Genomic DNA, 24,010 nt, shown 5'->3' on the forward strand with positions numbered 1-24,010 from the left:
TCATTGATAAGGTTGGGCCAATTGTATATTGGTAAGCCCTTCCTCCATTCTTAGTCGGTTTGCATGATATGCAACAAAGAGGGGGTTAGAGGGAATGCAAACTGAGAGACGGAGGGTATAAAGGGGAGGAATGGCTTCCTTGCTTATGAAAATTTTGAAGCTTCTCTCTGTCATGTGTTTAATGATTTGTATATTCTCTAGCTTAGAGAGATTGAAGTTAAGCAAGATAGTTGCACCAAAGTAGATCCATTAAATTAAGTTTTGGAGTTTTTCCCGTTTTGCAGAATTGATTTGCAGCTCTATGAGAAGGGTTCTGACAGTTAGATAAATTAGATTTCCAGTACCATTAATTTAAGAATCCTCCTCAGAAAAATGCTTCCAAAATCCTAAAAATTTCTCCAATAATCTACAGAAGAAAGGATAAAGATCTGTTTTCTAAAAATAATGCACATTCAACCAAAAAAAAAAAAAAAGGAAAAGAAAAGAAAGAAGAAGAATGTTAAGAAAAATCTACTCGATAAATTAACACATCTCACATTGAACATTATCAAAAAAATCATTCTGGAATTTTGATATGTTCTGATAAACGCGTGATCCACTTAAGCAGCCGTCTTAGCCAGTTCTTGGGAAGGAGTTGATAGGACCATCTTCTGGGGCTGTAAGGAAATAGATTGGTGATGATGTTAGAAATATCTTAAGAAATATAGGAGGAAAATTCTTAGATAAGGAAGATTTCATGACTATCCAGGGGAAGAGAAGCTACCGCAGCTAACTCGTCTTCGTGCTTTGGGATAAATGCAGTATCAACCTTGCCATTTCTGAAGTCCTGTTACAACAATAATACAGATCAGAGAAAATTCAACATCTTGGAAACCCATTACTTTGGGTTTCTCTGCTAAAGATTGCATGATTTTAACAGCTAAAATCATGTTCCAACCTCAACATCAAGGATGAGTTTGTGGTAATCGATTGTTGTAGGAACTCCTGCCACAGTGATAACCAGGTTAGATGAGATTGATGATGAACCCATGGAAGTGGGCAAAAATATAATATTCAAGATCTGAGGGTAGACAAATTGGTGGCATAAATGAGATTGATGGGAGGAAAGAACAAAATAGAGCAACCCATAAATCAAAATAAGGGAACAAGCTCTTGCTTGGGGTATATGCTGGCAAGCAAGGAATTCTACAAACCTGTAATTACAGTGTCATCAAGAGCCCTTTTCATGCGCTCAATTGCTCTTTCTCGTGTTGGCGCCCAAACAATAAGCTGAAAAACCACAATCAATCCAGTGTCAACCTTGAATAGCATCTAACTGCATACTCTTCACGTATAAATGTTTATACTCCAAGATAGGAATCACATAAACAATTAAATGTTTACTATTGCATGAACTCAGAGAACTGACGAACCTTTCCAAGTAGGGAATCATAGCTTGGGGGGACTACATAATCAGGATAAAGATGGCTATCCATTCTCACAAATGGACCTCCAGATGGCAAGTAAGCTGTTACTCTACCTGTAATTCAGAATAAAAATGCAGGTTAGTTCTAGAGAAGTTGATGACTATAATTGAAGCATGTGATATTATTACATATTAAAACTTAGTTCAAGAATTCATCAAAATAGTAGTGGAAGAAGGAAGATCATATTAGCAGGAGCAACTCTTTGGTCCACAAATTATGCAACTAATCGTCATTTCTCTTACATATTCAGATTTATGCCCTCGTACATTCTAATTGTTATATTTCCCCTTCTCATTTCATGCCATATGGATCTAATTCAGGGTTAAGTAATGAATCAAAGGGGTAAAAATCCCTTTATCTTCTTCTTCTTCTCTTTTTTTTTTCTTTTCCATTTTGGGTTAAACAGCTTCAATTTCATTTAATTTTCTACACTTCCAATGCTGCTCATTCGGTGATGGAGCTGATTCAAGTTGAATTTGTCCTAAGTACTTTTTATGTTCATTGCTATATGTAAACTGATAATTTAAACATCATCGCAACCTTAAAATTTGAATTTATCAACCACTTTTTCAGCCACAAAGTAATAGAAAAAGTTTGGCATAAAACGAAAGCCAAACTCTCTATAACATTATAGCTTCGAGTATCATTCACAGAATCACAAATTGAAAAATGCATATAATCTACCATCTCTTATTTATCTTTTCATACAGAGAGGAGCACAAATCCATACCAGGTCCTGGTCGGAATCCTTTGAAAGCATCTTCAGCATTAATACGGCATTCAATTGAATGCCCTCTCAAAACAATATCTTCCTGTTGATTGGAAACATGAGAATCAAAATCAATATTAAATATCTCGTTACCAAGATTAAAAAAAACACTTAGTGACCAATCAAATTGTAGCAGAAAGTATCGTCATTGAAGCAGTAACGAAACAACTCTTTCACATTACCTGTTTGATCCGGAGTTTTTCTCCTCTGGCCACACGGATTTGTTCTTCAATCAAATCCGTTGAAGAAATCATCTCAGTGATGGGATGTTCCACCTTGATTTTCACATAACACAACTTAATTATTAGAAAGCAAAAGTTTCAGAATGAAAAAACCACATTTGAGCTTCAGTCATTTACCTGAATCCGAGTGTTCATTTCCATGAAGTAGAAGGAACCCCTCTCATCCAGAAGGAATTCAATAGTTCCCACACCAATGTAACCTATGGATGCTGCAGCTGCGACTGCTGCGTCACCCATGGCTTTCCGTAATTCTGGTGTCAATGCAGGGGAAGGAGCTTCCTCAAGCAGCTTTTGGTTCCTTCGCTGTTGAATGTCATGTACATTTTGTTCAGCCAACAAGACAGGTTTTATTTAATAGTTCCTAGTTTTGACAACTTTTCTGTTTTAAAAGCATATCTGGTAATTATCATTTAACAAGTTTCATAGCTGAGTTGAATTATACACGATATCTCAACAAATTGGTTATTCCAAGTCACCATCTCTTGTGAAAGCATACAGTGTAATCAAGATTTTTATGACCCTGTGAGATTCAAATAGATGTCCAAAAAGCCAGGGGCCCCTCAAGCAAGCGATGCAAACTGTGAAGCAAAGTAAATACCCTACCTTTATATAAAGAACCAATTCCATGATCCCCAGAGTAAAAGGGTGCAGTCGTGCAGTTAGGAAGGAGGAAGGACAAGGACAAGAATGATTCTTCCAGGATGGCCAGCAGCCTAGCCCAAGAATTGGTTAAAGTGGAGGATAAGTAAAGGAATAATGGCAGAGTCAGTTAAGATATCAGAAAAATAGATACACAGGGATTAAAATTGTGCCCTTGAAGTGGGGTAACCCAAGTGGGGGAATTGCACAGTTTGGTTGTTCAACAAGGACTACAGGATCACATCTAAGGTGTTGGGGCATGGTCTCAATAGGTAACTATGAAGAGAAGAGTCATTTTTCACCAAAAAAAGAAAGGGAAAAAAAAGTCATTTATTTTCTATTTAATTGACTATTTAAAGATTTTTTAAGCTAACATATAAAACAGAAGAGAGAGCACCAAAGAAGTCCATTCCAGATAATTTATGTGCCACCACCACTAAAGGCTTCTTTTATGTATGTTAATGTTGTTTAAGGATGCTGAGATTCTCCCTAATGGGCTCCTCCATTATATTAATTGTGGAATCAAATCTTTTGGCATTAGGGTTCCTTTTTCCATGCTGTTATTGCTTCAGCTAAGTCATCAGAAACAACCATGTCATTTGGAACTGCAGCTAACACGACAAAATACCAAAATAAGCGCCCCCCGGGGGGGGGGGGAGTGAAGGGATGGTAGCACAGTACCTGAATGCTGCAGTCACGCTCTCCAAAGTGAACAACATTACCATACATATCAGCAAGAACCTGTAAATGACAAGAAAATGGCATATCAAAGTAGAAGTTTCTGTTATCATACTTTCATACGATGATTAATAATGAAAACAGAAGGATTAAAAACCCCTCAGGTGCATTGTAACCACAGTCCAATGAGTTTCTCAATAGGTGGTCGCTATGAAATTACCTGGAACTCAATGTGCCTAGGATTTTGAACGAATTTTTCCAGATAAACTCCATCATTTCCAAAAGCAGCACCAGCCTCAGCTTTTGCTTGCTATCAAACCAAAGATTCCAAAGCCAAGATTAATCGATGAACAAAATCCCAGCAGTTCCCAATAGAAATACCTCAGAATGAAATTCCAGGTTAAGGATGTACTTTCAAGGAAGGTAACATACTTCTAATAAGAAAAATATGAAAAACCAAGCAAGCAAAAAAGGGGTAATCTGTAAAGTGAAGAAACCAGATCATTTACTAAAGTAGCTGGAAAGAAAACATAAATACATTATACATTTTCTTAATTTTTAGCCATATAACAAATATGCAGGGCAGCTGAGTCATCATTGAATGGTTGTCCATTTTGCAGGGGATAACATCAAACTTGTCTCAGCTGAGTTTGCACCAACTACTTGGGGATTAACTACAGGAATCCTATTTCACTATTTGACCGTTAGCTTGAAAGGACAAAAGGAAATTCCAAGATACATGGTGGCTTGGAACTCACGAAATTAGGTTATTCATTCTTATTCAGGCTTGGAACAGGAGTGCAGCAAACTCAGGGAGGTATTAGTATCTGTAAGAAATAATTTAATGTTAAATGTAATGAAACTGCATAAAGGGAGAAAGCAAATTGCTAATTGTTTCTTTCCAAATTCGTCGTCTACCTTTTCCCTGTTACAAAAGTACACCCTGAATTAGAATGTTACTTTTCAGACAATCACAGTAGAGGTTTGCACCAATGAGATCCATATCTGATTTCTATTCCTCTTGTAAGTCCCTCAATTGAATGGCTAAACCAGTTAACTTGGGTTGGAAACTTAAAGCTACGCTGATACTTTTTGGTGCATCTCACACACAGCTGAGACTTTTGGCATGTGCATTTGAGATGCTTTGAGGCCATTCAGAGGATTAAATAGTCAATTTACAATGTCATTCAGTTCCCTTCCTATACCTAGGATTTTGAACCGCCTCAGTAGTTGCCTCAAATATATTAGGAGTGGCACCACAGAAGGGTGCATATTTATCCAAAGGGGGTAAAAATGCTTTGAATAAAAGCAATTCTTACAAGTTCCCCAACTCAATTCCTTTCACCTAATGGTAATGACTCTGGTGGCTAAGGGAATGGAAACAATACAGTGTACTTTGTACGGAATGACTGGAAAGGGGATCATGAGCTCCTTCTGGTTGATCAGAAGGAGGTCAGCACTGTGTGGCCAGAGAAAAAGGTAGATTTGGTCCAAAAGAGTCAGATTCTTAATGAAGTTATTCTCTCTAAGTGGCCGTCGAGATTTTTAACCAATAATGTCCCAAGGGAGTTATTAGTGATAAATACGGAAGCAACAACAGAAACAGGGATGCCTTGTATGTAAGGGTACTAATGGATGAAACTTTTGAAATAGCACGTCATGAACTTCAAATGACTACCTCAAGTGAAGTATTGTGTATCAGTTGGGAATAGCAAGTTCACTTCTTGTTGGACTGATGTTAGGTGGGTTACTGCCCTCCCAAAACTTTTGTGATTATGCAAGATAAACAAGCTACTGTTGCTGATAAGCTCAACCAAATGGACTAATCTGCTTGAGGAACCCCTAATGCTGGAGCCTGAATTATTCGGAACTGCCTCAGATGATGATACTTCAGCAGGTCCTTTTAGAATAAAATAGTTCACTAGGGCTTGCAGGACCAGAATGGGGGAGTTCAGAAACCTCAGGAACCCTTTTCCACTAATTCCTACATGATGCAATGGTGCACACTGGTAGGCTGGATTTTCCCCCTAAACTGATTTCAGCGGAGTACCACTAAAATACAGTTCTTTCACAAATTGCTGAAGAGGAAAGAATACTCAAAATCGACGATCCGGTTCCTGGTGGATTTTTCCTTCCTTCCAAACTCTGCACCGTTGCGTGGGTGCAGCTGAGTCAGTATGTATTTTGTAATCCATTATCCCTTCTCTTTTTGAAGTTTGGGTGCTTTACTTGAAGGGATGTGGATGAATGAGGATATGCCCTCTTCCTTCTATGGGTTACTTTAGAGCTGAAGGTGCAAAACATTGTCCAGTAAGGGAAACAAACTTTGGTTTTCTGTTCCTGCTTCTACGATTTGGAGCCTGTACATGAAAGGGTAGTTCAAAAACCACACTGCCACTGCATACAGATTAGCTGCCAAAGGTAAAGATCTCTAATGTAGTACTGTATTTGAATGATCAAAACAGTAGCCAAATAGGACCTTTCACAGGGAATCCACTTCAGATTTGATAGACTTAAGATAAATAAACTTCAGATATAAAGGTGGGCTGAAAACCGGAGTGGTAGAACAAGAATATTGGTTCAAGAACAAGGACTAAATAGGTCTTCAAAACAGCAGTAGACTATAAAGAAGAAATGGATGGAACAATATAAGAGAATTAAGAGAACAATAAGGACAACAATATAACATGTAACATCCGGGCTTCTCACCGCAAGGTGGATCGATTGGATCAAACACCAACCTTCCTTGATCAAACACAAGGAGTCTTAACACCTGGGCTTCTCACCGCAAGGTGGATCGATTGGATTGAATACTAATCTACCTTGATCAAACACAAGGGTTCTCCAAGAGGAGGAATGCTAGCAAGCAATTTGATTTCATTTCACAAGTTGTCTTTTCACCATTTACATAAGTCTCTTTATATAGCATTCTAAAGAGACAAAAACATTAATGGTAACATCCAACCACTAGCTAACACAACCTACTATAAACATTAATGGAAACATCCAACTACTACCCAACACCACTAGTCAAAACAACATTGGAAACATCCAACTACTACCCAACACCACTAGTCAAAACAATAATGGAAATATCCACCAACTATACCCCACCACTAACCAACATCACCTACTAGCTCCTTTTGTTGACTTTTCAAAGCTAGACTTGGGCTTAGTTCAAAATAGTGGGCTGGTATTCTTCTTCCACTAAAGTGATCCAAGCCCATGAAACCATGGGCTCATTTTAACCCATTCCAATAGTCCTAGCCCATGCAAGCCATGGGCTGTTTTGGGTCATGTCCTTAGGCTTTGATGGGCTTGAGCTTTGGGCTTTTCTCTCTTTTGTATCTGTTGCCAATTCTGCATCAATCTCCCTATGGGCTTTTAATTTTTTGAGAATTCCCTTATTTGTCCATATCTGATGATGGAAGAGACTGGAATCATTTTTCATGTATTTTCAAGTCGAATCATTTTTCATGCAACTTCAAATCCTTTCACACTTTCTGAGGAATGAGATGTAGCTCTGCTTTTTAGACATTGGAAAGAACAGTGTGACTTTAACTGAATTAATCTCTAAATGATAAATATATAATAAAAATAAAAAATAAAAAAGATATCTTAAAATTCACCCAGAAAAGATATGAATTAAAATTGGAGTAGAAGCAACTAGAAAATACTACTAAATAAATAAACAGGTCTAAAAATGTACAATTCAAGATACAGGAGTAATGTGGAACACACAAATAAACAAGACTTTAACTTACAAGATTCAACATAGTAACCAAAATAACAAGAAAATGCATATCGTTTCACCTTTGGGAAAAACCTATTTACGAAATTCTAACAGAAAGACCTTTAAGCACACACTAACACCTAGAAACCTATAAAATCACTATGAAGTAAACTTTAGCATAAAGCATACCTGCAACAGCTTTACAAACTCATCAGGTTCTCTAGCAAGACGCATTCCACGTCCCCCACCACCAGCGGTTGCCTTGAGAAAAAAAAAAAAAAAAAAGAAGCAAAATAAGTTTAGCTAAACTCCTGCAACTCAAGAAATTACTGTTTTATGTCCAAATATTTACAAATGTGGCAATATACCTCCTAACAATCATATAGAAATGTGTTGATACATTTTTCTGGTATCACTCTCCCACCCCAGTAGTCAAATGGTAGTGGGAACAAGCCACTAGGTGAGTAGGCAATAAGGACATGTTGATACCTGTGTTCATTAAAAAAAAGATTCAGGTGCTCTGGGCCTGAATTATATCTTCGATACTCAGCCCCTCTACCCCACCCCCTCTCTCTCATTGGATGACAGGTAATGTAGGACATCCTATGAGATTTGACATTCTTACGGTCAAAGTATAAAGCAGAACTTGTGGACAGAAAGTGCAGGAAGAAAAATATAGGGTTGGCGGCAAATGTACCACTAAGGCTTGCAGCCTCCATTTGTTAAAAAGCAATCAATTAAATAAATCTGAACTTAACATGATAATATGTAGAGTCATTATCCACATATTATAGAGAAATACTGACTTGATAGTCGTAGCCAGAAATTTTCTTAGATGAAGCGGTCACTCAAATAAGTAGAACACAAAAAGGAACTCAACTGAGAAGGTTTCATATCTTGGAATTTACAAATGGGCAGAAATATTGATTGTTTGACAGTCGCAATTGGAACAATGCTAGGAGAGGATTATGGCAAATGAAAAGATAAGAGACAACTCATATTTAATGTCCTCTAAAGTCATCTACAGAACCAAAAAAGCATAGGGCTTACATAACTAGTTAAATTGTTCACAAGGTTTAAGTAACAGGAACTCTAAAAAGAGAAACAATATTATACTCAAGCTCACTAACGAAAAATTGTGCTTGAAAAAATAATGGCAACATTGTTTAGCAGACTACCTCATTAGCCCACCGGGTAAAAGGCACAAGGAAGAAACAGGAACCTATGGCAATATTATCCAAGCCCTAATCGATTGTGCTTAACCATTGAACGGCGCACCCGCCCCTAATCAGTTATACACATATAACAAGGAATAGAAAAAAAAAAAAAAAAATGGAAGCCAATTGTATACCTTAATCATCACAGGATAACCGATTTCATTGGCAAGTTTCACACCTTCTTCTGTACTCTGAAATTGCAAAAGATACTAAACATGAATGAACTGAACACAAAGCTAATTGTTGCTGTAGTATCAATATGTCTGTGTAGATCTCCTTTTTTATCAACTTCACAGTAAAATATTGTCCAAGAACTCTCTCCTATCTTTTCCTTTATAGCTAAGAAAAAGAAATGCTGACAGATGAGGTGATGAAATTTTACTTTGAAATATTTCCAAAGATTTATGTAATATGATACCTGTAACAATCCATCACTTCCTGGTACAGTTGGAACCCCAGCTTTCTTCATTGTCTCTCTGGCAGTAGATTTGTCCCCCATAACCCGAATGCTCTCAGGCTGCAAGATGTGAAGTGTAGTTCTTAAACTTCACAAAACACACAGGAAGGAAAAAAAATAAAAGATAGCAAGTTCCTACTCATGAAATAATACAGGAAGCCTCCAAGAACTGAGAGAGACTACAGCTATAAATACTTTAAAATGGTTCATAGTTCACAATGTACCATAGTATAACTATACCAACGAAGTCACAAAAAATCAATTTCTATCTGGCTGGGGTATCAATAACTGAATCTACATTACTTCCCCTAGTCTATAATATTGTTGGACAAAAAGTAGTTAAAAGTGATGGATCCAAAACATTCCCCTTGTGTGAGGTATCAGATCTAATTCCAAGGGTACAACAGAACCACAGGCAGGAGAGAGATGGTTAAGGTAGCAGGTCAAATTCATTTAGGATTACTAAACAGTCAACATGGGGGCCATATCTTCGTGTATTAGTATCTATGAGTTGACTAGAAATATAAAGGATGATTTTCCATCACATATGCTATTCCCAACTGCATAATTCTGATCTGACAAAATAAGAGAGAGGGTTGTGTGACAAGTGAGAACTACAGAGGTGGGTTTGCCAATCAAAGGGTTTCACAATAAGACAATAAACAGATGACCTGTACTTTATTCTAATGGAATCCTAGATCTTCTAGGGTTCAGCTTAGGATTCCAAAAGAAGCCCAGAACCGTATGGAAAGAAAGACATCCAAAGTTTGGAGTTAACCCATTGGACAGATTTGGAGAATAAAAGGTTACCAAAATAAATAGTTGCTGATGTAAGAAACCGAGATCTATCAACTACAATTTTTAATTACTAAATCAAGGAATAGAAAACGAAACACCATAACAGAAGAATAGAGTAACTTAGCAACCAAGGAAACAATTATGTTAAATAGGCGATAGACTACAAATTAGAGCACTAAACAAGTATATTGCTACCACAAAACTCTAGAGTTGCCCGTAGGCTGCCAATAGATTGTAGATTGATGGAGAGGAAAATGGCGGTATCAACACTAGTTCCTGATTTGGAATACTGAGAAGAAGACTAACAGAAGCTGGTTAAAAGCAAACAACACAATAACATAGAACCAACCTGCATCAGAATAGAGAGAAAACATAAGGGCTGGCCTTGATTTGAATGAAGAAGAAGAAATCTAGACAATAGAGAAACAAAGAGGTACAATCTAGCCGTCTAGGCCACTAACCTAGAACTCCACCTGCATTTCACCAGGTCCTCTTGGCTCCTCACCATGGTTGCTGTGGCTTCTCTAATAGCACTCTGACTCTCAAAGAAAATCAGGAAGCATAGGGCTGACAAGTTTGTTCAAGTTGTAGCTACTCTTATTCATAACCTTTATTTAATAAGAAAAATGGGAAACCCCTAATGTATGGAAGGAGGAACCCTTTACCACCACAATTTAGAAAGTCTATTGAAGATTTGTACTACTATAGAAAAGAAATTAAAGCCCAATCCTGACATCCTGCATAGAACTTAAATTGTTCGTACTTGAGCTTATAGATTTGGCCCATTACAATAAAAGAATCCACAAAATACTGAGCCCATGATCCATATTGTTACAGTTTATGCGTATAAGGGTAGTTTAGGAACTAGTCTTTTGACTGGTAGCTTTATTATGTACATACTGTTTTTACTTCCCTAGGGAATGCACGTAATCTCTTCCTTTCATTAGTGAAGTAACATGGGTGTATCAGATATTTCACTCCACACATTGTTCTACCATTTCATTTCTCTACTCTTTCTCTTCTTCTTCTCCTTTTTCCTCACCTCCTCTTCTCCACTGTTCTTGGTGTTATTTACATTTGTAATTTCTAACTTGTATAACCCACAGAGGACTTGGGATTAAGTCTGATTAGAAACAATCATGAATCATAGGGTTGGTTGGACCTAGAAAGCTGAACCAAACCAAAATAGCAGGTTCTTCTTTCTTGATGAATTCTGCATCATATTCTCAATTGCTATACAACTTAAAATCGAAAGGCACATTTATAGGATGTCAACATTACCACCATTGCAATATGAATCAGGATACTAGGAGAAAAAAGAATTGACACAGATTAGGTTTTGCTGCCAATAAGACCAATGATATGTTTTTACTTCCTACTATGAAAATTGAGCTTAGCTAAGATGTGGATGTCAAGATGGGAAGTAGAAAGAACAACACAAATAGGATCTGACAGCTTAAGGATTGCACCAATAAGAAATTTACAGAAGACTGAAATGGTATTTGCAGCAATGACAAATTGCTCTATGCTAGCAAAACATCACCCAAAAAAAGTGGTTAGCACAAATTTAGGGCACTAAAAAGATGAGAGTTCTCAAAAACAATTTGGACTCCGTTTGTAGAAAGAAGAGACACAAAAACTTAAGATTTAACAAAAGATACGGTTCCCACTTATAATAGAAAGGCAAACCACCATCTGCAAATGAACCCATATAACTAGGATGAAAATTAATTGAGTAAAGCTGATTTAGTGAATATTAGTATTCCCTGCAGGAAAGGCTTATCGAATCATGAACATGATATCTAGTACTCCTGTTTGCCTATATAGTACAGACAAAATAGATACACCATGACTGTCAAGAAGTGAAGATGCTGAAAGCATGCTGCCAACTTATGGTTGCACAAAGGACATCCAGCTTGGTTGCCTGGGCATCAACTTGGATGCCTTGGGCTACCTTGTAACCTAGGTAGACACATGGCTGGCTGGGCTGATAATGTTATTATTTTTTAGTGTTTTATTTAAATGATGTTTTTCTGACTATTTACGGCCATGTATTACAAATTATTCTTTTTTTGTTTATTTATTATATGTATGCTATTATTCTCTTGCTTTATTTCTTTATATGTTTTTCCTAATGAATATACTTTTTATGGCATCAATAATACAGAGCAAGCATGCCTTTGTTGCCTAAGCACTTGGCTCACCTTGGATTGTGTTGTCAGCTTGACAAACTAAAAAATCTTTCATGGAATTAACTCTGTCCTGTCTTTTTCATAAACAGAAAGAACATTGGATATTTATGAATTGATTATGAATTTATGACACTAACAGATACATTCTAAAATTCAGTTCCCTAAGTTTATTTTTCATTAAGTGCAAAAGTTATTATGCAAGTGATGAGCAACACCATCAATGAAGCTCTCCATGCGTTATGTAGAAGGCCATGTTACTGTTAGACTATCAATTCAGAAAGCTTAAGTTCCTCTTCATGTCAAGTTCAACATCAAAACTAACTCTTCTTTCCATTTTCCTCCTTTCTGGGAAGGCACCCACAAGTAATTAACACTTCATTGTAAATGGGGCAATTTCCAAGTGCATAAATGGAGAAATTGCTTAATTTTCCGCAAACAACCTAATCTTTAATAAAAGAAAGTAAAACTATAATTATCGTATGCCTTCAGTCAAATACTCACATTAGGCCCAATAAAGTTGATTCCATGCTCTCGACACATTTCAACAAAAACTGCATTCTCAGATAGGAAGCCGTATCCAGGATGCAACATCGTACAGCCACGGCTAGTTGCAGCAGCAAGAACATTTGGGATCACCAAATATCTGTAAGAACGGCAAGATGGATATCAACATCAGGATTCAAGGACACATGAAGTGAGCTTTCCTATTGGGGACCCTGACGGAGGGAGGAGAGCTTTATGAAAATAAAACCTCAATATACAAGTTAAGGACATTTTTTAACCATAGTTTAAGTGTCCCAGGATATGGTACAATACTAGCCAACACGTATCCATATTGAATACAGCCGAGACAAAACATATCAATATGTGTCTCATTTTTCTCTTAAAGGGCATCTATTAGATTGCACCAAGATGTATTGGTCAGTATGATATAATATTCGACAAGAGAAGATACGTCTCTTAAAATCACTTTAACAATATGATACTCGATACCAATACTTCAAACCTTGATCTTAACAGTTCTATACAAGGAGGAAAAATAGGCAACTCACGATTGATTACTCGGTGCTTCACCAATGCAAACTGCTTCATCAGCAAGTTTCACATGAAGTGCATCCTTATCTATGGTTGAGTAGACTGCAACACAGGGTATCCCCATTTCATGAGCGGTTCGAATCACACGCACTGCAATTTCTCCTCTGTTGGCTATAAGAATCTTATCGTCGCGACATGTAACACATAGTGCTCCTCCACGTTTCTCTGATTTCTTGCTCACACGAACAGCTTGAACTCTCTGCCTAGGAAAACTAACTGGGCTACCCACCATAAAGCTACATTGTGCACTCTGTATTCCTCGAGCTTGCCCAACAAATAAGCCCTTGCATAAAGAAATTAAGCAAACAGGATATAAGAAACCATAGATCATCTAGCACATTGTGGAGTAAGTCAAACACATCGGTTCATCATAAAAGATACAGATATTTTTGTGATATAGATCACCAATTGGGCAAGTTTTTACAAGTCTCCTGATCCTATTCCTGAGGGAAGTTTTATATATGTATTTATGTATATATGAAGGAGTGGGCCTGGGCACAATGGTCGGTGGACCATAGTTGTAGCTTGAGGTCAAGGCATTGAAACAGCCTCTTAGCAAAAATCATTAGGGTAAGGCTGCATAGGACTATTGCCCCTTGGACTCTGCCTGCACAGAAGCCTTCGCCACCTGGTTTGCCCTTTTTATTTATATATGTATGTGAATGCATGTTTATGTGCATAGAAGAAAAGTCAAAAGCATCATTCCTTCTTTGGTCATTTTGAACTGAGAGCAATACCTCATAGTTGTTCAAAATACATATTTCATCAACAAAGACATCAAACTCTGTTTTCCCATAACTAAAAATGATTAGAGTTAAGAAGTCATAGTACAAGGGTATATTTGTCATACCTTAGCTTATTGGGTCATACAAGTGGGTACATTAAATAGTAAGAAATATTTGTAATGCTTTAGCTTATTGGGTCATACAAGTAGATACATTAAATAGTAAAAGCAGTGATGTAATTACTGTAAATATTTATTATACATAAACAAATACGCTACTACAGATCAGAGTTCAACACCATTTTCTCCAATATTGCTACCTTTTATTTTATTTTTCTCTTCCCACATGATTCTCTCAATTTTTCTTCTTTTCTTTTGTTTATATGTCATTAATTTTCAATTTTTGCTTCTTGCAGGGTACACTGTCCAGGGAACGACAAAAAGAAAATTGTACACTTCATGAAGAAATCTATGGTTTGACACAGTTTCCAAGAGCTTGTTTTGACAACGTAGCATATTCATTTATGGTTATGGTTTTGCACTGTGCCACTCTGATCACTCCCTATTTAGGATACCAAGGTGATAATTTTGGTGGTTATGTTGATGATATAATTATTTTTGGTTAATGACTTTTCTGGAACTGAAGATAACAAAGCTTACTTGCCACAGTATTTTCGGATGAAGGATTATATGCTCTCTAATGTGTTCTGGGCATTGAGTGTATTTGAAGCAAAAAGTCTACTATAGTATCATCCTCAGTGGAAGTATGTTCCTGCCTTCTTGTCTGAGACAAGTATGTTAGCCTCTAAAGCTTGTTGATGGAACCTCATCTGAAGCTTCTGACCTATGGTGGGGCAAGGAAATGGAAGCCAAGCATCAGTATCTATAACTGGTTGGTAAGCTAATATATCCCACTCTGACAAGGCCAGACATCTTTCAGTTGGTGTTATAGGACACTTCATAGACTCACATAAGCAGGCCCACTGCGAGCATTGTCACATTCTTCAGAATCTAATGCTTTTTGACAGGTGCTGAAGGTGATAGGTGGTCCACCATTAGTTGCTGTACATTTGTTAGTGGTAACTTTGCCACTTAAAGGAGTTCCACTGTTTAAGATAAATATACAGTCATGGCTCGTACTGCAAGTGAATTATGTAGTGTTAATCCTGTCTTCATAAGCCTGATTTTCAGCTAACAAGCCTATTCTCGTGTAACAGAATAATCAGGGTTCCATCCACGATGCTGTTAAACTGATTTTTAATGCAACAACTACGCACCTCAAAGTTGAATGCCATTTTGTTCATGATGTTGTGATAACAAAGTTAATCTGCACTCCACTTATTAGTTTTTCTTAGTAGGTTGTTAACCAGTTCACTGAGGCCTTGTTTAATGTGGTTCTTCAAGGATATTCTAAGCTGGGCATAGGTGATATTTTTGCTCCTGCCAGAGAGAGTGTCAACAGCTAAGGTGTTAAAACCACAATTATATACTTACCAGGAGCTTGCATATTAAATCATCCGAATGGGTACATTAAGTAGTGGATGCAGATTAATCATTGCGCCAGTAGTAATTATGTAGGGCTAAAATCAACCCATATTCTGTGGTTTTATGGGTTAAGTCAAAACCCAGAACAACTCCACGTGTGAAAGGAAATTTGAGAACTCTCTCAAAGTCAATAAAATGGGATGTAGTGTAAAAATAAGAAACTTCATTGTCAAAGGAGTTTTCCTTTGTCAAGAAATGGGTAGTAATTGATTAATGTTTGGTTTGAGTTAACACTCTTGTTGGTGGGTGTCCAATAGTTGGTTGATGTATTTAATTCTATGTCTTTACATTGGCTATATAAAGGGACTTATGTAAGAGGGTTGAATTCCTCAATCCTAATGAAATTTGAATTTGCTATTTGTAAACTTGTTCCTATGGAATCCCCTTATGTTTGATCACAGTAGGTTCGTTTTCAATACAATTGATCCACCATGCAATATGAAGCCAGGGTGGTTTTTGCTGTTCTCATTGTTCTCTCACTTTCCTCATCTATTAACAAGTCTACTTCAGTGATTCAATTTTTTGTTTTCAGTTACTAATTTGATCTATCCATGACACCAGACTTTTAGCTTATTTTTCTCATCTCTAATAGTAATCTTCACTTAAACCTACTTTAATTCTGACCTACGGTTCTAGTTTTGTTGTGAATTTACAAATCTGCCATATTGTTATGATGTTCTTGTAACATTATGATTAAGATATCAATTTTGATTCCACTACATTATAACAAATAATGCAATACTTTATTTGAATGATCAAAACAGTAGCCAATCAAGATCTTTTCACATGATGGATTCTAGCTTTGGGAAGATTATTAGCAACACAAAATCAGATGGTAAGCTGAAGTGAACTGAAACTGATCGCTTAATGATAATTTTGGAAAAAACATCATAACAATAGGGGCAGGAGGGTAAATTCACAATAGGGATAGATCAGAAGGTACGAATAGGACCAGAAGTTTACCAGATATAGATGAGAAAGGTACCCTGAATTTCTGATATCAATCGAAGGGACAGATTTGATCAGTAATTGAAAACAGAAAATAAATCACTAAAGTAGACTTGTTAATGGATGAGGGAAGTGAGAGGGCCATAAGAACAAAAAAATGACATCTGGGCTTCACATTGCGATCTTATTTTCATAGTTAAAGCCCTTTTATTGACTTTGAAACATTCCTCAAATTTCCTTTCACACATGGAGTGGTGTTAGGCTTAGGTTTAGCACATAAAACCATAACATATGCGCTGATTCTAGGCCTAACTAAATACTACTGGCACAATGATTAATTGGCATCAGTAGCATGTGCAATACTGTAATTACCACATACATTTATTATAAATAAAGAAGATACTATTACTGGTTGGAGGTTAATACAACTCTCCCCAATTGGTTGCAATTTTTCTTTTCTTCCTTCTGTTCTTTCTTCTTTGTCTCTCATGGTTCTCTTCTTTTCCCTTCTCTCTTTGGTTACGAGACACTATTTTTACTATTAAGGATCTAAAATTGTTATAAAAAAAAAAAAAACCTTTTACTTGCCCCCCTCTTTCGAACTCTGCTTCTGACCTCACTATTTGGTTTCCCTCCCATACCAAATCCTTCACCACCTCCTCTACCTGGAACTTTCTTCGGTCCCCCTCTCCCCTTGTCCCTTGGGCCACTCTCGTTTGGTTCAAAGGCCAAATCCCTCATCACTCTCTCATCCTTTGGAGAGTTCTCAACGTCGCCCTCCTCACCCAAATCTTCCTCATTAGCTATCATATCCTGGTCAACCCCAACCATGGTAAAAAATTCGAGGGAAACTCAAGTTTCGACCGGGTGAAAATGGGAAACTTAGGTGGAAACTTGGGAAATTTCGAGGAAACCGAGGACTTTTCCGTACAAGTTTCGACAGGTTTTAGAGAGTATTTTGGGGTGGGATCCTGTATTTAAGCTAATTAGAGTATATAGAATACATTTGTTGTATTTTGCTAAAAAAATCAATGTAGATATGTCATTCAATATACATAACATCAATGTAGAGTTATCCAAAAAGTACATTATAAACTTAACTACTTAAGCACATAACATTCAATATATAATTTCTAACTTCAAAATAGTTGACAATAAAAGGAAAATACAACTCAGTGTTAAGAGGGGTGCCAAGAGTGGATTCATCCTGTGAGCTGAGTAGTACTATGCATGTAACGTCCTCTCCTCCAACCAACGAACATAGACATCCCATGACATTTTATGCCTATGGTTGTCAAGTTAATTGACAACTGTAACTTTATAAGTCTGGTCATCAATATGCTTAAGATAAACAACCTGAAGGAATACGCACTTTGGATAGGGAAGTCCTGATGAAGGGGGTATTTGGGAAAACATGAAATAAACAAAAAAAATTAAAAATTTGGGAAAACTACAAAATTTATAGGAAAAAGTCACAAGTTTCCACAAAATTTCCCAGGTTTCCACGAAATTTCCCAAGTTTCCACAAAATTTCCTAGGTTTCCACGAAATTTCCCAAGTTTCCACGAAATTTCCCAAGTTTCCCACAAAATTTCCCAAGATTCCCATGAAATTTGGGAATTTTTTCCTCATGAACCAACTGGTCCAACTAGGTTGAATCAAGTTTCGACAGGTTTCGAGGTTTCGACAAGTTTCGACGAAATTTCGACAGTTTCGATCGAAATTGAGGACTTTTTTTCGGTCCTCATGAGTTTCGTTTTGCATTTTCCAAAATGGGAAATTTCGGTGGAAATTTCGCAAGTTTCGATGGAATTTTGTTCTATGACCCCAACTATATCCTTTGTTGGAATGGTTCAAAGGACCTTGATCACCTTTTCTTCTCTTGACCTTTCTCCCGCTTAATTTGGACTTTAGCCCTTGCTTCTATTTGGCCTAGGTTGAGACGTTCTTTTGGTTTTGCCGAGATTGGAATTGGATTCTGAGAAACTTTTCTAGTGCCACTATTTGGTTGGTAAGCTAGTTTTTGTTGCCACCGTCCACCACTTGTGGTGGGAACGCAACCTTAGGAGATGGACTTCCAAATCTCGATCCTGAGACGTGATTTGGAATGCCATCTATTTTGATGTTTCCTCTAGGCTTCCCTCTTTCCCCCATTCCCCAGTTGTTGACTCCCCGAGGAATAGGCTGATTGTTAGCTCCTGAAGTCTCACCTCTTCTTTCCAGTCTTCTCTTGACTAGAAGTTGTTCCCCCCCCCTCTCCTCCCCCCTTTTCTATGTATTTCTTCTGTATTTCTTTTTGTTTTTCTTTGCTTGCTTATTTTAATTATTTAGTCACCCCAAAAAAAAAAAAAAAAGCCATGAGTTTACTTGGCATTCAGTTAAGCTCAAGCCTGCTGCCATCAGTCAAGATCAAGAACTGCTTCCATATGAGGCTGTTGATCCTTTTGTGCTTTAAAAATGCTCTATTATTTTGACTGATTTGAGGTAATATTAGAGAGATCAACAAAAGAAATAAATACTTATTGAAAATTGTTTCATCTAAAGTGTTTATTTTAATTCCCACCCTTCCACGACCTTCCAAGGGAGGTGTATCATGTTTAATCAGCCAAGTACTACAACTCCAACGCTGGCAGGGAGTAAAGCCTCTAGGTCATAATATAGAGAAAGGAAAATGCATGGGGGAGGCAACCATGAGATTTATTTTTGAAATTACTTTGCATGCTGCTGCTGGCTTTGTCTCCATTGGAGATTAAAGAGTGATCTAGCCATGGTATGATTGGTTTTTGTGTTCAACTGATTAATTCCTTTTAAAAAATGAGAATTATAGATCTTATCACAGTATCAACATCGGAAAACCACAGCTAGTATCCAGAACCAAAACAAGAAATGAAGAAAGATATAAATCCTCTAAATATTCAAACCCATTCTTGGTAGATGCAAACAGAAGCAAAATAGTTTCAGGTAAATAACCAAAGCACGTCTTATCCAACTTCAAACAAAGATCCAATTCCCGCATCAGCTCAGACCAGCTCATTACTTGGCTTTGAATTTTTTTTTAGAATTCAAACTGAATCTTCTCACTAGATAACCGTTTCCCGACTTTATTCACACCAAGATCCATCTTTTCACAAGATAGACTAATAAACAACCATTTCTCAACTTCAATCACACCAAAATACAATACAAGAATGAATCTTTTCACCATAAAAACCAAATTAAACATAATACATTTTCCTATTTCAATCATAACCCAAACTATTCCCAATCATGAAACTAGACAACAAAAATATTTACTTACAGGTGGCGAGTAGACGGATTTGCAAAAAGTCATAGCATCCATCTCGAACTAAAAAGGAAAACCTGAATCAGAGACCAAGAACGATAGCAATTCCAGTCAGACAAAACAACAGGCTCCAGAGAGACCAGAAAGAAGAAAAACTCTAGGAAAGAAAAAGAAAAAAAAAACAATCAAAGATCTGATTTCGATTGCAGAGTGGAACTACCTTCCTACTCTTCTCGCCAAGGCAAAAACTAACTTGGAATGTGAATTAAAAATGTGGGTTTGTTCCGAAACAATGGGGAATAGCAGAGACTGGCCGTGAAGCAAACAGGAATGTCATGATCTTGTGCAGAGCAAATGCGAAAATTTGAAGAGATCCAGTCGATGTGTTCGAGGAAGGCGCCGCCTACGGATCGAATGCTCCGCCAAAGAGGATGGGAGATACGAATGCACTCTACCGTTGATGGTACTCCTTGCGAGTGCTACTTCACGATAAATGAATCTGAGCCGTTCATTCCCCGGCTTGACTTATAGGTAGGTCCATCATCCATCATCGGTGGGTTTAACAACACGTTGGAAATTAGATTTCGCTAGCGTTGGGGTAGGTAGCCTACATGCAAGATCAGACGACATATAAGGAATCGACCCCACCGGTCATGACTGGGTCCCACAGCTAATATTTGGGTCAATACAAACCATTTTGTGCGAGAGATAGATATTGTCCCTTTTGTTTTTTTTTTTGGGTCCACAGAATGACTGAAATTTCTGGTCCGCCTGTAGTCTGTTCTTCTTTAACTTTCGCTAAGGCTGTAACTGGGCCGGGTTGGGCCGGGCTTTTGCAATCCACATCCCTATATGGTACAATTTGAAACCATTCCTACCATGGCCCTAGTTCAGGGCCAATGATTATTGTCCCTGGCCCTAAGCCCTACCAAGCCAAGTACATTCTCGCCCTAATTGGCCCTAATTGGGCCCTAATTGGGTCGGGTCTGGATGGGTTGGCCCTGATTGGCCCTGATTAGCCCTGATTGGTGTTTGTGAAATTTAAAAGTAACCGCAAGGGTACGGTATAGTGTAGCTAACGGGTCGATCTCAAGGATATATGTCATCTATAATTCAACTTCTTAATAGTAATGCGAGAGTGGAATGATTCAATTTTTGTTAACTAATTAACTAAACTAAACGATCCTAATCTATACATCTAATGCAATAGAATTGAAACGAAAAATAAATTAAACACAATCAATGCATAAATAAAAGACAGGAAAAAAATGCGAACAATAAAAATAAAAAGGAAAAGGTAAGTGATCCGAGTGTCAGATCTGGATTGAGGGAAGGGGAGTATAATAATAATGACTTTGACCGTGGACCCTTTCCTTGTAGCTACAGTCCACCGATCGAGGGAATGGATATTAAAGGGAAAAAAAAAATAGTGCAGAAAGTAAATAACAAAGCAATAAAAGGAAAATGAAGCCTTAACCAAAGAGAGGCACGACTGTAGGTATCTTTGATCAAGGATCCAGGGGAAGGGAGAACAATAAACAGTGCAGAAAGTAAATAACAGAGAGTAAATTGCAGAAAGTAAAATGACAAAAAATAAAATGCAGAAAGTAAAATGGAAACCTTAACCAAAGAGAGGCACTACCGGAGGCATCTTTGATCAATGATCCAGGGGAAGAGAGAACAATAAATAATGCTGAAAGTAAATCCTAAATTAAGAATATGGAGGGGTAGATAGAAGCGGGAATGGAGGGAGGAGAGAAGATTAATAAAGAATGTTACTTACTTGCGAATTGAACAAACGATTCGAATCTCAACCAACCCTAACAACCAGATCTAGATCTAGAATTATCTAAATCTGCAATTGCTAGACCCAAAGAAAAACAAATCTAAAAAAATTGAAACTTGAACTTGAATTGCATTACATAAAAAAATTAAACATAAACATTCAATCTAGAAATTTAAATCTCACAAATGCAAGCAAAGAAAACTAGAGAAAACCTAAATAAACTGAAGAGAGAAGAAAGAATGCTTCTACTAAGCTCTAGAACATCTTCTCCTTTGATGGAGTATGCTCTCATTTTATAGAGTTTACATGAGATATGAGGTACGACTGAATTTGAATAAAACTCAGGGTTCCTATCTGACTCATTGATAAGCATGCATTTACCATTATTTATTTGATTTAATTCCCCATACTTATTTAATTAAAGAGAGCTAATTGAGTATTTTTGTGTATTTTTCAGGAATAAGGAGATTTTGGATATTAGAGATAATATGGAGAAAAGTTGGCAAATATATTAGATATTGGTGGATTTTAAATCATGGCATTCAATCTTGCTGCTCAAGAAATCATGAAAAGTGAGATCTTAGCCAAATTGGAAATAGGTGGAGGTCTAAGGAACAAATATGGTAATAAATCTGAAAATCGGATAAACAGACCTACCTTCAGTATTTTGGGCATATCTCTCTCGTATGAGCTTGGATTTTGATGATTCAAGATGCTTCGGAACGATATTGAAAATATCTACAACTTTCCAGTTTTGAGTTTTTCCAAATTCGAAAAGAATAAAGGTAAAATCGATGGGTAAAGAGAGGGGATTCATTGTGTGCGGGAGACATAAAAGAGAAGCCAACCACAGAAAAGAAGATGGCGAATGCGGCTCTTATCTCTCTCATTGCTGAAGAAGAAGACCACATCTCTCTCTCTCCCCCATATGTTTCATCTTTATTTTTCTTATGAACTTTGTGATAATGAGTAGCTAGTTCCTTTTCTTTGGGATGTAGATGAACCATGTTTATTTCATTAATTTGATTGTTCTATCTCTTCTAGTTGATTGTGTTTGAGTTTGGCCAAAGATGTTTTATAGCTCAGCGAACTAAGCGTGCCAAGTTTCCACGAAGGACGATAGTTTTGCGAAAATAGGGCATATCTAGGAATACCATCCCTAATTTACTTTGAAGTGTAGAGTTATATTGGTTAGGGAAAAAAGCATTGGGGATTCGAAATCCCAAAGATCTTCACATATTCATAGTTAACGCTTTTGCATTAATTAGTGATTTAGTTTAAATTTAGTTTTGTTGAATTCAATCTTAGTGACTTAGCCTTTCAGTTTCCCATAGTTCGACCTCGTACTTTCTGCTTGCTAGATTAGTATAGGATTTTATTTTTGATTGGTTAGCGACACGATCAAATTTTGGTGGCGTTGCCGGGGAACCAAAGCACGGTTGCTAGGATTGATTTTTGTCAATTAGGCATAATTTTTAGAGTAATTTTAGTGTTTTTAATTTTTAATTTTTCTTTGCTTATTTAACTAATCTCTTTTTCTTTTACTCCCTTTCCTTCCTCCAAAACAGGAATATTTGTCTTCAGTTCCTATCAAAGCCTTTGCTCAAGACGGCTCTCCTGTTTATCAGTTCCAGTCACCAACAGGACATAAATATTTTGATGTTTGTGATTGTCTCGACTGCATCTCCCAAGAAGATGAAGATGACTGGCAACCCAACCCAAAAAAGAAACAAGATCCCTTATGGAAACGAATACGTACAGGATGCCCTAATGTTGGGCCTCTTTCAGATGCTCCTGGAAAATATCAGTATATTGTACAGTATGGTACTTCAAAACCCTATTCTTTAGGGTGTTGTCAGGTCTCTCAAGAACTTTCACAACAATCTCCAGCCCCAACTTACATGATGCAAAACACAGGCAGTTCTTCATCCATCAGCAAGCACTTTCCATCTACATCTCCTCATGTAGACACCCAAGGCAGGTCACATACTTGGAAAGTTTCTCCCCCAAATACAGTATTTTCTGATGGAACAAAGCAAGTTAATTCTTCAGTTGAAGCAGCCTTAAACTGGCAAGCAGAAAATGCTCTTGTTCAGAATCAGTATCTTCAGAAACTTGTAGCCTATCAAGAGCATGCTACTTTGCAGTTTCAACAAGTTACCAAAGATCTCATGTACTTGAAGAGCAAAATTGATTTTCTGCATTCAGAACTTCTCTCGTTGATGAAAAATCCTAATTTTCTAGCAGTATCCCATATCATGGCAGAAAAAGAGAAAGAGAAAAAGTTCTACGAAACACAGCTTCAACTTAAACAGCAACAACTTGCAGTTTTTCAAACTCAGCAAGCCCCTCAGGTGACTTCTTCTACAATTTCTTCACAGCCTTTTCCGTTTGACCTTTTCCCTGCAAATGTAACCCTTTCCCCTGCTGCTAGCCTT

At 37.2% G+C, this 24,010-nt stretch overlaps 1 protein-coding gene across 1 annotated transcript; it reads right to left on the reverse strand.

Moving 5' to 3' along the window:
• Window positions 1-346: 346 nt before the first annotated feature.
• CAC2 (acetyl Co-enzyme a carboxylase biotin carboxylase subunit) lies at window positions 347-20,224 on the reverse strand. The gene is made up of 17 exons (XM_089141209.1): window positions 20,007-20,224; window positions 19,802-19,863; window positions 13,244-13,569; window positions 12,693-12,834; window positions 9,163-9,261; window positions 8,879-8,935; window positions 7,717-7,788; window positions 4,015-4,104; window positions 3,798-3,857; window positions 2,595-2,780; window positions 2,418-2,510; window positions 2,197-2,278; window positions 1,413-1,519; window positions 1,194-1,269; window positions 938-984; window positions 764-826; window positions 347-656 (listed from the first exon to the last, which is right to left on the reverse strand). The coding sequence occupies exons 2-17, from the start codon at window positions 19,841-19,843 to the stop codon at window positions 600-602; spliced, it is 1,599 nt and encodes a 532-aa protein (XP_088997335.1). The 5' UTR covers window positions 19,844-19,863; window positions 20,007-20,224; the 3' UTR covers window positions 347-599.
• Between the last annotated feature and the right edge of the window lie 3,786 nt (window positions 20,225-24,010).

This window comes from Hakea prostrata, unplaced genomic scaffold (genome assembly GCF_041222555.1).
Source record: "Hakea prostrata isolate BN-2017 unplaced genomic scaffold, UWA_Hpros_2 contig_12, whole genome shotgun sequence".
NCBI classification, from domain to species: domain Eukaryota; kingdom Viridiplantae; phylum Streptophyta; class Magnoliopsida; order Proteales; family Proteaceae; genus Hakea; species Hakea prostrata.